We start from the raw sequence: 17,970 nt of genomic DNA, 5'->3' as shown, positions 1-17,970 counted from the left end.
ACATTCCTGTACATAGGGGCAGTATTATAGTAGTTATATTCTTGTACATAGGGGGCAGTATTATAGTAGTTATATTCTTGTACATAGGGGGCAGTATTATAGTAGTTATATTCCTGTACATAGGGGGCAGTATTATAGTAGTTATATTCTTGTACATAGGGGGCAGTATTATAGTAGTTATATTCTTGTACATAGGGGCAGTATTATAGTAGTTATATTCTTGTACATAGGGGGCAGTATTATAGTAGTTATATTCCTGTACATAGGGAGCAGTATTATAGTAGTTATATTCCTGTACTTAGGGGGCAGTATTATAGTAGTTATATTCTTGTACATAGGGGGCAGTATTATAGTAGTTATATTCTTGTACATAGGGGGCAGTATTATAGTAGTTATATTCTTGTACATAGGGGGCAGTATTATAGCAGTTATATTCTTGTACATAGGGGGCAGTATTATAGTAGTTATATTCCTGTACATAGGGGGCAGTATTATAATAGTTATATCCCTGTACATAGGGGGCAGTATTATAGTAGTTATATTCTTGTACATAGGGGGCAGTATTATAGTAGTTATATTCCTGTACATAGGGGGCAGTATTATAGTAGTTATATTCTTGTACATAGGGGGCAGTATTATAGTAGTTATATTCCTGTACTTAGGGGGCAGTATTATAGTAGTTATATTCCATTATTCAGAAATTGGAGCTATACAATTCCCAGGATTTGTGTTCCCGGCCATGCAGTTACTGGTGATCTCTGATGTGTAATTTGTGGTATCACACATGAGGACACGGCTTAGTCACACATGTTCTCTGTTATCCCACATTTTCTGGCCTTTCTCCCCCCATGAATCACATCTTTCTAGCAATGTCAGTCAGAGTATTATAGTGACATTCCTACATAACAGCGGAATAGCTGAGATGCTTCTGCAGTAACCTGTTCATCCAGGTACAGAGGGGTCACATGACTGCTTCTGGCCAATCACAGAGCTCCAAAGCAGAGGGCTTAAAGAGTTGCAGGGAAACAGGTGCATGTAGTGTAGGTGAGGAGCTGCAGGACAGGTGTTTACTGCACTGGGGCACGGTGAGTACATGGCTGGGATCTCAGGACTTGGAGTGAAGACATTTGCACAGATATAGTGGTGCTGGGTTTGTCATTTTGTACACTTCATCAAAATTGCATTTTCCTTGGATAAATTACTGCATTATTTTCATTTTTGTGCAGTTCTATGATGTTTTAATCCCTGTTACATCTCCAATATTAGCAGAACTACATTTGGGATTTTTGGTGGAATACGGAGGTGCAAGTAACATCCTCACTTATGGATCCAACAAATCCAGCTCTGCTACATCAGCGGGGGGTCCTAAAGACCAAGATCTGATTCCTTTCTAACTTCCAATCCTTTTTTTATGCTATATGTTCACCCCCTTGTCATAGGCACTTGTACACATGTAGCAGAGCTGGGTTTGCGATTGAGATTACAATGTTACATATAGTGTTACATAGGACTGCGCGTCAATTCGCTACATTTATCAGGTTGTGTCTAGGTAAGTGGTAGTGGCAACAAACCATGGTTCTGCTGCATCTCTCAATATACAGGCAGTCCCCGGGTTACATACAAGATAGGGTCTGTAGGTTTGTTCTTAAGTTGAATTTGTATGTAAGTCGGAACTGTATACTTTATCATTGTAACCCCAGCCAGAATTTTTTTTGGTCTTGGTGACAATTGGATTTTAAAAATGTTGGGTTGTCATAAGACGCCTGTGATAACTGTTACAGCTGATTATTGTAGAATAAATTACCAATATCCAGAGGTCCGTTTGTAACTAGGGGTCGTCTGTAAGTCGGTTGTTCTTAAGTAGGGGACCGCCTGTATAGCAATCTATGTGATAATACATGTATATCTATCACTATGTAGGATGTGTAGTATTGGTCCTAGCGATATTTCTGTTCGCTTACATTGTAAAAGCCCAATAGTCTGCTTCTCCTCTACCTGAAAAGGCTGATACCAGAGACAATAGAGTGCATTATTATGGAAAATAGAATGCACATTATATGGAAATGAGATGGTCCTAAAGACTTGAGATGTGAGGAGAGGCTGCTTTAATGTATGATCCATAGTAATGTTCTCTTCTCATGGGGTCTGTGTGGTTTTGGGGTTGGGTGTGCCCTGCGCCCCATCCTGTTACCCCCCCCCCCCCCTCCCTGCCTGCTGAAGTTTCCTCCTCCATGTGGCTGATACCAGCACTTGGTGATAGGACCCCACTTTCCATTAGCCCTAAGATATTGGGGTCTCCCTGGGTAGCGGAGGGGTTTTCCGCCTGCTCCGGGGGCCACTTCCATGGCGCAGCGTAAACCTGACGTACGAGGCCACAACAATGTGACGAATGTTCTCGCTCTACTTATCCCATTTGTTGCTGAAGGCTATATAGGTGCGGCCCCTGTATAGACACTCGCACCCCGTACATCCTGCAGCCGGGGAGCGGCTCCGCACACAATCACCAGCGCTGTTTTTTAAAAGATTTTTTTACAATTTTTTTTTTTTCACTTTGTTTATAATTTAACTTATTTTATTATTTTCTTAAAAAAAAAAATCTGTAGGGATTTGCTCCGCAGTTAAAATGTAAGAAAACCTTCCCGAGGCGCAGATTTTAATGAGAGCAGAACGGTGGAAAGCTGAGGCTGCGGTCACACGCAGTGTTAACGGGTGCGTTTTGTCAACGCAAATGTTAACAGCAATGTAATTCAGCAAATCTCCTCTTATATTGTGTTAACGCCACACGTGACCGCAGCCCCAGTGTTATCATCTATTTTACTGCAATATAAGAACCCCAAATTGCAGTGACCTATAGATTATCCCTTTTAACGGAGGCTTTAGATTTCTGCCCCAATGTCCATTCTAAACATGACATAGATAAATGACTGATGTGAATAGATGTCGTGTGATGCTTCAATCCGCCTGTGGGGGGCGCTGCAGCAGGAAAGGAATTGAATATTGGGGGCTGAATCACAGAGGGGTACCTAATCATAATGGAACCCGTCTAATGGATGGAAGGACATCCCCTTTAATTTAAAGGAAATCTGCCACCATTATCTATCCTGATAGACACGGACCCGGTGCCTGGATCTATGGGTAATCTTCTTCTTATATTTGTTATCCACGGCCTCCTTCCTACTAATATCAACTTTTTAAATTATGCTAATGACCATGAGGGACTAACCCCTCAGATTTCAGCTCGTTCTTCTCACTGCACAAGGGTGAGACAGTGTAGCAGTCTGTAAAGCCAGATAATAATGACTCCATAGACTGATACAATTGTCTCCACTTCCCAGCTGAGAGCAGGACTCGCTACGTCCAGTGTTACTGCAGGTTATATCCATTCCGGACAATGCTCTGTGAGCTCCACAGCCTGGACTTCAGCCTGATACATTGTAACAAACTAGTCCTACCCTCACCAGAGAAGTGGAGACAATTGTATCCAATCTACACAATGCTCTGTGAGCTCCACAGCCTCCAGACTCATACACTGGATACAAGTATTTGGCTCCCAGAGCATTGTCTGGACTGGATACAATTGTTTCCTCTTCTTTGTGTATATTACCAGGAGGGAGGGGGCTGCGTACTATAAGTGACCACCATGGTGAAAGCGGGATAGGTGACTGATAAATAGGCCCTAATGTGGCTGTCGGATGTCAGATTATGATGTAAGGATTCGGTGTAATGGTCTGGACTCAGATGGTGTCTGTCGGGTCCATTATGTCTCTATCAGATAATGGTCCTGTGTAGGGACCTGCACTATGAGCAGATACATAACTGTGTGGCCCCATAGCAATGCAGAGATAATCTTCTTCTTCTGGATATACAAATCATCCTGCAAGTGCACTGGGGGCGGAGTCTGATTGCCAGATATACCTGCACATTGCTGTGATAAAGGCAGAAGGTGTCAATTATAGCTGCTATAGGGGCAATGATTCCAGAGAAGAGGTGCAGCACTGACTGTCTGAAGACGATTTAGGCTCCACCCACAGTGCACTTGCAGGCAGATTTGCATATCCATAATAAGGTAATTATCCGAAATCATCAGTTTTTGGGCTGCTCCTATATATGGCACTATTGGTTTGGGGGTTCGGAGGGGGGGGGCTGATTTCGGCTTTGGCTTCATTCAACTCATCTAAAATATTTTGGTGAAGGAATCTGGAATTTGGTGCATGAATCCCACCCGATACGTGTCATGACATTTCTGTATAAAGGTGAAATTCTGCTTCTTTGGGTTTCTGGTTATTTAGGGACTCGGGTGAGGGGAATGTGCGCTATGTGACGGGAGGAGGTAACAATGAGGGGTAGGAATGTGGTGCGACCAGATCCACGGGGGCTTCTCAAAAACAGGTTTACGAGGGGAAAAAAATATTTACAGTTTTAAGTTCTTGAGTGGAAGCTGGAACTTTTTGTTTGCTAACAACGATCCTATAAAGTTTTTGGTAGGAGTTGGGAGTTCTCGGACTCGGGAGACGTGATATTTGTTTGTCACGTTTTTCGCGAGGCTTTGTCTTGGGATGTTTTTGATTTTCTGTATGTAAGATCCTGGAGACCCCTAGAGAAGCTGATCAGGAATGGTTGGCTACTACAGTGTTGATCCTGTGTTCAGATTATCAAATCATGGTCATAATAATAAATTAAAATACCTTTCATATACTCGAGTATAAGCCTAGTTTTCCAGCACAAAAAATGTGCTGAAAAACCCAAACTCGGCTTATACTCGAGTCAAAAAAATAAATAGCCCTGCATATCTTCTGTGCGATCTGCCCGCCAGCTGCAGCAGGCTATATACACTGGGGCAGGGTCTGGCAGGCTATATACACTGGGGCAGGGGCTGGCAGGCTATATACACTGGGGCAGGGGCTGGCTGGCTATATACTGGGGAGGCTGTGACCAATGCATTTCCCACCCTCGGCTTATACTCGAGTCAATAGGCTTTCCCAGTATTTTGTGTTAAAATTAGGGGCCTCGGCTTATACTCGGGTCAGCTTATACTCGAGTATATACGGTATATATTTTTTTTTAATAATGGGAACGGATCTAAGGTTTGGGGGGAAATGGAGGGTCCTGGAAGGTTGTAGGACCTTGCCACAATGTATGAAAATACAAGAAATCTGGTACAAATGTACTCCGAGCCTTTCTTGAAGCAATGACTGGTGACCATGGGAGAAGCCCCATCGGTACCATCTTGGTCGTGGCTTCTTGTAGTCTCTGGTGACTTGTTGAAGAAGTCTTCTTCCTAAATGGTCATCTTGTGATGGTGCCTTTTTTTAGAGGTAATGGTCAGGCCAGTTGGGTAGAAGGTTCCAATCCATGGGAGATGAGGCCAAGTAAGTGTGTGCTCCATAATAGACATCGGGTAACATCTTCGAGACCTCTCCGATCTAGAGATCTCTTGGACCTTTTCACATCAGCCATTCATGTTCTCAAGAAGAATGGAGCATCGCGAGGAGATTTTTTTTTAATGTAAATCGGTAGCACTTGATGTTTATGTAGATGCCTTCACCTCTTCTTGGAGATTGGGTTGAGTCAAGCATTCAAGAATCCGATCGTCCACCATGATCTACCTCAAGATTGTCTTCCTACACATGGTTTCTAAAAGATCTAGAGTCCCATATGGACAATCAGTGTACAGCACATATCTACCTATTATCGTAAAACCCTAACGCTTGGCTGTTTTTGTTTTGTTTTTTTTACTTAACAGATTGTCAGCTCTTGAGACCATGAAGGGAAATACGGGAGTTCGTTGTTTTCAAGTCCTTCTTATTCTGGGGAATGTGATCATTGGTGTAAGTCCAGATGTTTTTGGATTCTATGTGTTTACCTGTAAGGTGCAGCCATCTGTGTTGAGAATTTTTAGCTATGATGGATCCCAAATGTTGAAACCTTTTCCCCCAAATTGAATTAACCCAAAGGCCCAGAGTTAAGTCTTAAGGTGACCAAAATATTGGTAAGGGAACCTGCCCTGGAGGAATGCCAGATGTATGTGTTCTCCATTGGCTTCTTCTCCTCTTCCATGGCTGAGGGTACATGTGTATCACCAGTCTTTCCTCAGTTTGTCCTACAGGTGATCCGTAAAAATTGTTCATCCAGGGATCTGGATGTTAAGAAGGACCTTTCACCACCAACATCAAATCCAGCCCTACCACACTACTGGCAGAGTTGGCTTTCTCTCAGTAGCCTCCTTCACTAATCCAAGTCGTTATTTTTGCATCTCCAACCATCAATCGGTGGAGCGAGAGGACATGTGACTGCTCCTCATTAGCATATTGTGAAAGGAAGCTTTGCTGATTGGGCCTCCTACTTTCAGATGGGAGCAAAACATGGCCTTTCTCCACCCATCTGACATCTAGAGATTAGAAAGTGGAAGTGAAGGCTACAGAAAAAAAATTGAAACTGAATCAAAATTGGTGAAATAATTTATTCTAAAAGTGCAAAGGGTTTCTGAAGTTGGTGAATGATCCTCCTTAGTGGAAGTCCACTGCCATGCCAAGCATGGCAATCTGTTGGCAGCGCGTCGTAGAGATTCTAAAAATATAATTGTAATAATATTTGTATCGCTTATGTTATTACTGAGAAATTCCTATATGAATCCATATGCTAATGAGACAGTAGGAGCGCTGCTATTCCTGACTGGACCCCCTGCTTCGCCATCAGATAATCGGGAGATTTGTCTTGTTGAGAAGCATACTGGGGGGCTGGCGACACTGGAAGATGATCAAAGTGATTTAGATGGGACTAGCCAACTGCCTCATTAGCATACGGATAGAACTGGGAATTTCTTGAAAATTGGATTACGGGCAGAAATGTTATACTTGAAATTACATTTCTCTGCGAAGTGCTCTCAAATTATTTCTGGTGAAGGGGGAGCCCCATTTATTTTTGTACGAACCACATCATAGGGGGTAGTGACTGGTGGTAAGACGATGTCCTGCTGGTTTTGTTGACCTCGGTGAAACAATATTCATCTTGCTGTGGCAGCAGCCGACCAGCGTCTCATTACTAGGACTACACCAGGGACTTTGTGTTTTTGTCATTTCCATAACCGTCTCCGTCTCCCACCAGCTGGCCGGCCTCGCCCTGACTGCGGAGTGCATCTACTTTGTGTCAGACCAGCATCGCCTCTACCCCATCCTAGAAGCCACCTACAATGATGACATCTTTGCCGCTGCCTGGATCGGCATCTTCACCGGCTTCTGTTTCTTCTTGCTCTCCTTATTGGGCATCGTTGGTATCATGAAGTGTAACCGGAGGATATTGATGGCGGTGAGGGTCCACCTTGTCTGTCCCTGCCTCGCTTTCGTATCATATCATCTCATGATCTTTTGTCTTTCTATCCAAAAATTTGCAGTGTTTTTTCTGACGTTTTAGGTTTTTTTTTACACTCTTATGTTTTTTTTTATTTTTTTTAGTATCTAATCCTGATGTTCATCGTTTATTGCTTTGAAGTCGCTTCGGCCATTGTTGCAGCAACACAACGAGACTTTGTAAGTAATCGTGTCACATTTGGGCCAAAGCTGCCATGGCCAACCAGTTTCATACAAGAGTCCAGGATAAAAATCACCTTGGAATTTTTTTTTATTTTTTTTTTTGGGTGTCGCCTTCATATTGATATCAATGGGTTGTCCATGTAATGTTTGGCCATACCAGGTCCCCCAGACAGAGATCTGCTCTCTGTTCTAGGTTTTGGGTGAAGACCTTAAAGTGCGATCCCTCAGAATTTACTAAAAGTCAATGATTTCAGAAAAAGTTGGTTGTTCTTTGAAAAATTATGCAGCAATTTTAGAGTCTGGTGATATGCGTGCTTTCGGAAATCTCAGCCCTAAAATATTGAAACCATGCCAAGCTGTGTAGCTTTTTGGTTGCATATGGTGTGTGAGTTTTCTATGTAGAATTTTTTAAAATAATGTTTTTTGTTTTTATCAGTTTGTTCCTAATTTATTCCTGAGACAAATGTTGGAAAATTATCAGAAGACTGACACCGGCAACAATGACGAGCAGATTAAAGCCAATGGAGTGACAACCACCTGGAACTACCTGATGCTTATGGTACGTTTACAGTTTGATGGTTTTATGATGTTCGGTTTGATGTGTTCAGATTCTTTTTTGTTTAAACAATATATTAAAAAAATACATGATCTCACCAACACATCGTACCTAAACAGCATTCGTGGAAACCTGGTAATGAAAATTGGGGGCTCGTCCGGGACAGACTGTGTAATGCAGATTTTGATAAAAATCTACATTACACAGTCTGTCCCGGACGAACCCCCAATTTTTAGGACCAGGTTTCCACAATGATGTGTAGCTACTCTGCGTTGGTGAGATCATGAATTTTTTTTTGTATTTAAAACTGATAGGTTTGTGTTTTGTTTACACATTTTGATTGGACACAGATTTTGAGACTCCCATTTTCCAGGGGTAATGTCAAATGTTTTTGTAAAGTTGACTTTTGGCAACAAGTCTTTCCAAGAACTTTTAAGATCTAGACTTTGTAGAAAATCTCCATTAAGAATACCTTGTACTTCCTTTTTCCAGAAACAATGTTGTGGTGTCAATGGCCCCCAAGACTGGCAGGATTACTCTTCTTATTTCCGCACCGTTAACAGCGATGCCGCTTATCCGTGGCCGCAGCAGTGTTGTGTCATGACTCCTAATGGAGTACCGAGGGATCTAGCGCTCTGTAGACTTGGAGTCAGTGGTTATTTGAATCTGAATGTAAGGAACTTGGGTACCTCTATGATTCTCAGACTTGCATGTCCACTTACCCCCTGAGCTTGCCCTAAGCAAACTCCTCGCCATCACATTATGGCTTATAATGGATTGTTGGTGAGAACCTTCACTCATTTAATGTTCTTTTCCAATAGGGCTGCTATGACCAAATTGCTGGACCACTGGAGCGTCACGCTTGGGGTGTAGCATGGTTCGGATTTGCAATTCTGTGCTGGACGGTAAGTGGCAATGTCTCCCCAAACAGCTCTGGAAACCACAACAAGGTTCCATGTATTACATGCTCTTTCCTCACAGTTGCTCATGGGCGTTAACCAAAATATTGACTCCCCTGAGCAAATTCTAGTATCATTTTAATTGGCTTATATTTTCCTTTTTTTTTTTTTTTTTTTTTTTTTTTTTTTTTCATAATTTATCCAATATAACGGTAAATTTTAATTCACTTTTTTTTTTTTTCTTCTAGTTCTGGGTCCTGCTTGGTACCATGGTACTCTGGGTCCGGATTGAATATTAAACGGCATTGGTTCTTATCCTCTCAGAAATTTTTATGGAGCAATTGACCTAAAGTCACGTGGCCAATATGGAGGACAGGACATGAAGACCTCTCTCACCCCCCTCCCCCAAATCCTTAGCAGTCTCACTGACTTATGATGTGTTGGCCAGTTGTTTTTGTTTTTTTTTTTGGGGGGGTGGGGGGGGGTGGAGCCCAGTTCTGTAACGCTGCTGAGGTCCGCGGTCGTTGCACTTGTATAAGTATTGTTCTCTTGTAAATATCTATAACATATAACCACCCAGGTGCACCCATGTATATGATAGCCGCATTCTGCCCCAAAGATTATGCGATCCAGTTTTTAAGAGATTAAAAAAAAAATTGTAGCCACTTTTTTTCCCATTTTTATTTAGTTTTTTTTTTCTTTTAAAATGTGAATTAAAATGTAAAATTTCTAAACTTGTATAATTTCCCTTTTCTATTCCTTTTCTTATTGACAAAAATTAAGTATTAGTTTGTTTTTTTTTTTTTTTGTTTTTTTTCTCTATATTTACTACCTGAAAATCACAGAATTAAATATTGTCAAAAAACTGAGTGTCGGCTTCATGTAACTTAATGTTTACAGAAAGAAAATTGGTTGTTCTGAAGGATGAGGAAAACATTGCGGAATAACCGGTTCTACAAAAACTTTCCCTCCTGTGAAACGCCTGTAGATGCTAAACACTGATTTGTGTTTACAAGATTTATTGTATAGAAGCCCAGGTCTAAATAAAGTTTAAAAAAACAATTATTTTTGAATAAAGGGATCCGGTAACCCAGTGTGACCATACAGGCCTTAACCAGTGCTATGTATTGTCCCTGGAGAGATGTATAATCAGACCTTTGTGTATGTTGTTAGTAGCAGCAGAACTGTGAAATGTGGTTTTATGTTCCAAGATTGTACTGAGGGTGTGTCCTCACACTGCTGTGCTCTGTGCAGCCAGTGTTTTTGGTATTGTGAGATGTATATTCAGACATCTTATGTATGTTAGTAGAAGGGCTGTGATATCTAAACTTATATTCCAGGATTGTACCGAGGGTGTGTCCTCACACTGCTGTGCTCTCTGCAGCCAGTGTTATATATTATCCCTGGAGAGATGTGTAATCAGAGCTCACACTGCTGTGCTCTGTGCTCTCTGCAGCCAGTGTTATGTATTGTCCCTGGAGAGATGTGTAATCAGACCTCACATTGCTGTGCTCTGTGCTCTCTGCAGTCAGTGTTATGTATTGTCCCTGGAGAGATGTGTAATCAGACCTCACACTGCTGTGCTCTGTGCTCTCTGCAGCCGGTGCTATGTATTATCCATGGAGAGATGTGTAATCAGACCTTTGTGTATGTTGTTGGTAGCAGCAGGACTGTGATATATGGATTTCTTTTCCAAGACCGTAGCTTCTCCATGTACTTTAGATCTGCCCTCTCACTGCTGTGCTCTTTGGAGCCAGTGTTATATAATCTCCCTGGAGAGATGTGTAGGCATAACTTTGTATATGTATATAAAAATATTGATATACAGGCGGTCCCCTACTTAAGGACACCCGACTTACAGACAACCCATAGTTACAGACGGACCCCTCTGCCCACTGTGACCTCTGGTGAAGCTCTCTTGATGCTTTACTATAGTCCCAGACTGCAATGATCAGCTGTAAGATGTCTGTAATGAAGCTTTATTGATAATTCTTGGTCCAATTACACCAAAAATTTTGAAACTCCAATTGTCACTGGGGCAAAAGAAAAAAAATTGTCTAGAACTTCCATTATAAAATATACAGTTTTGACTTACATACAAATTCAACTTAAGAACAAACCTCCAGACCCTATCTTGTATGTAACCCGGGGACTGCCTGTATATTCCAGGATTCCAGATTTTCCAATTCCACTGGGGGAGGTAACTAGGTGGGGGTGTCCTCACACTGCTGTGCTGAGCAGGATCAGAAGGCTTGTTTGATTGTGGTCTCTTCCTAAAAATGGGGGATATGTGAGGATTCTGGTCAGCGCCCTGTTAAAGGATATGATCATATATTTATTAACTCAAAATAAGCAGAGATCTTCCGCGTAAGCCAGAACCTCCTGGTGCTGTGGAAGCCACGCCCTGTTCCAGGATCCACCCCCATGTCCAGGTAAATTTTCAAGGGTCGGTGCCAAGTCTGACCAATGTGGGTCTGTACTATTATCTAAAACTATAAGTCTGTCCTAGAAGTGCAGATGAACCAATCAGAGCTCAGCTCTAGTTTCTTCAGCTGCTCTGGGAAAATAAAAGCTAAGCTCTGATTGGTCGCTAGGGGCAACCTACTGTGTTGAGGCCTATGACCATAACAATGGCAACCACGTGTCATTACCGTAGTGTGAGGTGGTCACAATCGCTTTTCCACATTGCGGCTCCATCCTAGTCCGGCAACTGAAACAGGATGTCCTAGATTTTAATAAATATGACAAAAACCAGCGCCCCCCCAGCCTGTGTATGGGTTGTGTTTTATTGCTCAATCCTATTTACATCGATGAAGCAAAACTGCAATACCCGATGTGACCACTCAACATATGTGGCGCCCTCTCATAATATTAATATATATATATATAATTCCCTTTTAGATCCCCTTAAAGGGATTCTCCCAAGTTTTTGTCCTGATCGGTGAGACTCCTGGTTCTCGCACATTTGGGTTGTTATCCCCTGAAAAAGGATTAGAACAAATGTCTGTTTTCTTCTATAAAGAGCGCCACCCCTGTGCACAGGCCGTACATGGTAATGCAGCTCATGAGCCGCCATATTGGATTTTTCTCGTTCCCCTTTCTTGGGGATATCCATTGATCTCTTGTTCTGTGACCCCCTGCCCCTCCGCCCTGCGCCTCCTCCCTGCACTCACATTCTTTAGACTGGATTATCCGGTCCGACCTGCAACAAACTTCTCCTTTAGTAAACTTTTTTTCTTCCCACGTTCCGTCCGCCCCCTGACATGACCCGTACATCTCAGGGTTATCCTATTAATGGGGCGCCATAACGGCCTGAACATGAGCCAAGACAAGTTCAGCTATAGGTATTGGTAGTGAGGAGCCCTAATACTGAAGATTGTGTGTACCATATGGCGGTATTATTTACCTACATGAATGTGCAGTATAGTGAGAGATCTGAGGATACTAGGGCGAGATCTGCATGAAAATGGATTGGTGTCACACTGTGGGTACAAATCACTATGACTGATAACTATAATAAATAATTCCGCCATATAGTACACACTGGGAAACCGGGAAACCCCACGAAAATGCGGCCGACGGACCCTTAGTAAATGAGCCCCATTATCTCTGATTAATGTCCCCCAGAGTGTATAGAGGGAGCGTTGCGGAAGCGAGAGGAGGTGTGTGTGTGTGTTTGGATTTCTTTAGTCTTACGATAGATATAATAACTGAAAACTATTATTACAACCCTATGGCGGTTTTATTTTATCTGTACAAACAGTATAGCGAGAGATCTAGGGTGAGATGTGTGTGAAAATGTCTTGGTTTCTGTTAACATGGCAGATACTTATCCCTATGACTGAATTCTGTAATGCCGTCTACACTATGGCGGTATTATTTACCTGTATGTTGACACAATTGTATTTCTAGAGACCTGCAGATGCTAGACGACGTGTGTGTAAATGGTTGGCTTTATTCTTATGACGGATGCACATTCTAACGGCTGAAAGCTTTTACTAGAACCATATGGCGGTATTATTTATCTGTACAACATACAGAGAGACATAGAATAGAAAGCGGAGGTGATGTATGCGGATACATGGATCAGTTCATCTAACAAATACATGTTTAAATGACTGACACCATATGGCGGCATTATTTATCTTTATGTACAGTATATAGATGGGATGGGAAAGCTTGGTCAGTATGTGAATAGATTCTGTGACTATTGGACATTTTTTTTAGTACATCTCTTCTACCTCCAGGGCAGCAGTCACATTTTTGGCATGGGTGGGGTTCCTGCCATGTGCAAGCGAAACCAAAATCATAAGGAACAATCAGATCTCCCGGGATGTCCCTACAAACAATTAAGTTTTACTTTTGTCCCTTCTCTTTTTTATCTATGCCTTAGAGTTCAGTAAGGGGCACAGGACAGGAGCGCCCCCTTCCTACCGTACCAGCCCATGTAATACCACCACATGGTGCAAAAAGTACTGCTATATACAGGTCTGCGGGAATACGGAACCAAAAACCATCCTCCCATATGACCCATTGTTCCGAGGCTTCTAAATGTTATACAATGTATCCAGGAGGGATCACACTGAGAAATATCAGAGCGCTGTCGCTTTAACGCAATGATGGCGTCCGCACATGTGTCTCCTCGGGGCATCTGCGGAATGTCAGATATTCCAGGTATGAGATATTAGGGATTAAATTCTGCGAAAACCAGTAAAACGAAATTCTATGTCACAGGTAGCGGGGCCGACCACGTCCTCAATGTGCTCCGAATATTAGCAAAGAATCCAAACGTTATACACAATGACGTAATGGGAGGAGCTTACGCAGGATAACGATCCCAGAAGCAGGATGCTATTGAAGAGACGGCTTAGATACACAAATCGGCAGACTGTATCACACATGAAAGGATTGGATATAGCCGCTCAGGAGACAGCTTCACACATGATAGGATTAGATACAGAGGAGACAGTATCACACATAGAAAGGTTTAGATACACAACTCTGCAGACAGTATCACACATGATAGGATTAGATATAGAGGAGACAGTATCACACACAGAAAGGTTTAGATACAGCCACTCAGGAGACAGTATCACAGGTGATAAGATTAGATACACAGCTTAGGAGACGGCATCACACATGATAGGATTAGATATAGAGGAGACAGTATCACACACAGAAAGGTTTAGATACACAGCTCTGCAGACAGTATCACACATGATAGGATTAGATACAGCCACTCAGGAGACAGTATCACAGGTGATAAGATTAGATACACAGCTTAGGAGACAGTATCACACATGATAGGATTAGATATAGAGGAGACAGTATCACACACAGAAAGGTTTAGATACACAGCTCTGCAGACAGTATCACACATGATAGGATTAGATACAGCCACTCAGGAGACAGTATCACAGGTGATAAGATTAGATACACAGCTTAGGAGACGGCATCACACATGATAGGATTAGATACAGCAGCTCAGGAGACGGTATCACACATAAAAAGGTTTAGATACTATCTGCAGAGTTGTGTATCTAAACCTTTTTATGTGTGATACCATCTCCTGAGCTGCTGTATCTAATCCTATCATGTGTGATGCCGTCTCCTAAGCTGTGTATCTAATCTTATCACCTGTGATACTGTCTCCTGAGTGGCTGTATCTAATCCTATCATGTGTGATACTGTCTGCAGAGTTGTGTATCACATATGACTGGATTGGATACGGCAGCACAGGAGACTGTATCACACAGGGGAGAATTAATTACAGCAGCAGCTCAGGAGATGGACTTTTCCTAAAACTTCTACCTGCTGTCACTTGATGTCACCTTCTCTGCTTGCTGTGTGTGAGAGAGAGAGATCTGCTGCCATCTTGTGGATACACAGGGAAATAGCAGCTGCCATTAAAGATCATCACAATGCAGAGGATAAATAAACACAGAATAATTTTGTTAATAATTGGAGATTTCTTTCCCGAACATTTAAGAAAAAAATATACACATATCCTTAATAGAAAATTATAAATCCATGATTCACAGAGTTTTATTTCAGGATTGTAGTTTCTCCAAATGCACTGGGGTTTATTTTTTTCTCACATTGTTGTGCTCTGTGCTGTCTGCAGTGATTAGATTTTAACAGGTTGAATATATAGAGCTACAGCCGCAGTACACAGCCATACATGGAGCTACAGCCGCAGTACACAGCCATATATGGAGCTACAGCCGCAGTACACAGCCATATATGGAGCTAAAGCCGCAGTACACAGCCATACATGGAGCTACAGCCGCAGTACACAGCCATACATGGAGCTACAGCCGCAGTACACAGCCTTACATGGAGCTACAGCCGCAGTACACAGCCATACATGGAGCTACAGCCGCAGTACACAGCCATACATGGAGTTACAGCCGCAGTACACAGCCATACATGGAGCTACAGCCACAGTACACAGCCATACATGGAGCTACAGCCGCAGTACACAGCCATACATGATGATACAGCCACAGTACACAGCCATACATGGAGCTACAGCCGCAGTACACAGTCATACATGGAGCTACAGGAGCAGTACACAGCCATACATGGAGATACAGCCACAGTACATAGCCATACATGGAGATACAGGAGCAGTACACAGCCATACATGGAGATACAGCCACAGTACACAGTCATACATGGAGCTACAGGAGCAGTACACAGTCATACATGGAGATACAGCCACAGTACACAGTCATACATGGAGCTACAGGAGCAGTACACAGTCATACATGGAGATACAGCCACAGTACACAGCCATACATGGAGCTACAGTCACAGTACACAGCCATACATGGAGCTACAGCCACAGTACACAGCCATACATGGAGCTACAGCCACAGTACACAGCCATACATGGAGCTACAGCCACAGTACACAGCCATACATGGAGCTACAGCAGTACACAGCCATACATGGAGCTACATCCACAGTACACAGCTATATATGGAGCTACAGCCACAGTACACAGCCATACATGGAGCTACAGCCACAGTATATAGCCATACATGGAGCTACAGTCACAGTACACAGCCATACATGGAGCTACAGCCGCAGTACACAGCCATACATGAAGCTACAGCATCAGTACACAGCCATACATGAAGCTACAGCCGCAGAACACAGCCATACATGGAGCTACAGCCGCAGTACACAGCCATACATGAAACTACAGCCGCAGTACACAGCCATACATGGAACTACGGTACAGTCGCAGTACACAGGCATACATGGAGCTACAGCACAGTACACAGCCATACATGGAGCTACAGCCGCAGTACACAGTCATACATGGAGCTACAGGAGCAGTACACAGCCATACATGGAGATACAGCCACAGTACATAGCCATACATGGAGCTACAGGAGCAGTACACAGCCATACATGGAGCTACAGCCACAGTACACAGCCATACATGGAGCTACAGGAGCAGTACACAGCCATACATGGAGATACAGCCACAGTACACAGTCATACATGGAGCTACAGCCGCAGTACACAGCCATACATGGAGATACAGCCACAGTACACAGCCATACATGGAGCTACAGGAGCAGTACACAGCCATACATGGAGATACAGCCGCAGTACACAGCCATACATGAAGCTACAGCCGCAGTACACAGCCATACATGGAGCTACAGCCACAGTAAACAGCCATACATGGAGCTACAGCCGCAGTACACAGCCATACATGGAGCTACAGCCGCAGTACACAGCCATACATGGAGCTACAGCCGCAGCACACAGCCATACATGGAGCTACAGCCGCAGCACACAGCCATACATGGAGCTACAGCCACAGTACACAGCCATACATGGAGATACAGCCACAGTACATAGCCATACATGGAGCTACAGTCACAGTACACAGCCATACATGGAGCTACAGCCACAGTACACAGCCATACATGGAGCTACAGCCACAGTACACAGCCATACATGGAGCTACAGCAGCAGTACACAGCCATACATGGAGCTACAGCCACAGTACACAGCTATATATGGAGCTACAGCCACAGTACACAGCCATACATGGAGCTACAGCCACAGTATATAGCCATACATGGAGCTACAGTCACAGTACACAGCCATACATGGAGCTACAGCCGCAGTACACAGCCATACATGAAGCTACAGCATCAGTACACAGCCATACATGAAGCTGCAGCCGCAGTACACAGCCATACATGGAGCTACAGCCGCAGTACACAGCCATACATGAAGCGACAGCCGCAGTACACAGCCATACATGGAACTACGGTACAGTCGCAGTACACAGGCATACATGGAGCTACAGCAGAGTACACAGCCATACATGGAGCTACAGCCACAGTACACAGCTATACATGGAGCTACAGCCACAGTACACAGCCATACATGGAGCTACAGCAGCAGTACACAGCCATACATGGAAGTACAGCCGCAGTACACAGCCATACATGGAGCTACAGCCGCAGTACACAGCCATACATGAAGCGACAGCCGCAGTACACAGCCATACATGGAACTACGGTACAGTCGCAGTACACAGGCATACATGGAGCTACAGCAGAGTACACAGCCATACATGGAGCTACAGCCACAGTACACAGCTATACATGGAGCTACAGCCACAGTACACAGCCATACATGGAGCTACAGCAGCAGTACACAGCCATACATGGAAGTACAGCCGCAGTACACAGCCATACATGGAGCTACAGCCGCAGTACACAACCATACATGGAGCTACAGCCGCAGTACAAAACCATACATAGAGCTACAGCCGCAGTACACAGCCATACATAGAGCTACAGCCGCAGTACACAGCCATACAGGGAGCTACAGCCACAGTACACAGCCATACAGGGAGCTACAGCCACAGTACACAGCCATACATGGTGCTACAGGTGCAGTACACAGCCATACATGGAGCTATAGCCACAGTATACAACCACACATGGAG

At 43.5% G+C, this 17,970-nt stretch overlaps 1 protein-coding gene across 3 annotated transcripts; it reads left to right on the top strand.

Annotated features, from left to right (window-relative positions):
- The first annotated feature begins 929 nt into the window (after nucleotides 1-929).
- On the top strand, nucleotides 930-9,853 carry UPK1B (uroplakin 1B). 3 transcript variants are annotated; one of them, XM_072138913.1, is made up of 8 exons: nucleotides 930-1,085; nucleotides 5,744-5,828; nucleotides 7,105-7,305; nucleotides 7,452-7,526; nucleotides 7,966-8,088; nucleotides 8,578-8,757; nucleotides 8,907-8,990; nucleotides 9,233-9,853. In XM_072138913.1, exons 2-8 carry the CDS (start codon nucleotides 5,763-5,765, stop codon nucleotides 9,281-9,283), a joined length of 780 nt encoding a protein of 259 aa, XP_071995014.1. In that variant the 5' UTR covers nucleotides 930-1,085; nucleotides 5,744-5,762; the 3' UTR covers nucleotides 9,284-9,853. The 3 variants fall into 3 exon arrangements, with proteins under 3 accessions (XP_071995014.1, XP_071995016.1, XP_071995015.1); XM_072138915.1 differs by lacking the exon at nucleotides 930-1,085 and adding an exon at nucleotides 1,131-1,150; XM_072138914.1 differs by lacking the exon at nucleotides 930-1,085 and adding an exon at nucleotides 1,438-1,549.
- Nucleotides 9,854-17,970: the final 8,117 nt, after the last annotated feature.

This window comes from Engystomops pustulosus, chromosome 2 (genome assembly GCF_040894005.1).
Source record: "Engystomops pustulosus chromosome 2, aEngPut4.maternal, whole genome shotgun sequence".
Lineage (NCBI taxonomy): Eukaryota > Metazoa > Chordata > Amphibia > Anura > Leptodactylidae > Engystomops > Engystomops pustulosus.
Note: the sequence above shows the minus strand (reverse complement) of the source record. Positions and strands in the feature narration are given on the sequence as shown.

Bases quoted from the DNA above. Each gene is read 5' to 3' on its own strand.
- UPK1B (XM_072138913.1), top strand. From the start codon at position 5,763: ATGAAGGGAAATACGGGAGTTCGTTGTTTTCAAGTCCTTCTTATTCTG. The intron at 5,829-7,104 runs GTAAGTCCAGAT...GTCTCCCACCAG, and splicing joins TGGGGAATGTGATCATTGGT to CTGGCCGGCCTCGCCCTGAC. The intron at 8,991-9,232 runs GTAAGTGGCAAT...TTTTTCTTCTAG, and splicing joins TTGCAATTCTGTGCTGGACG to TTCTGGGTCCTGCTTGGTAC.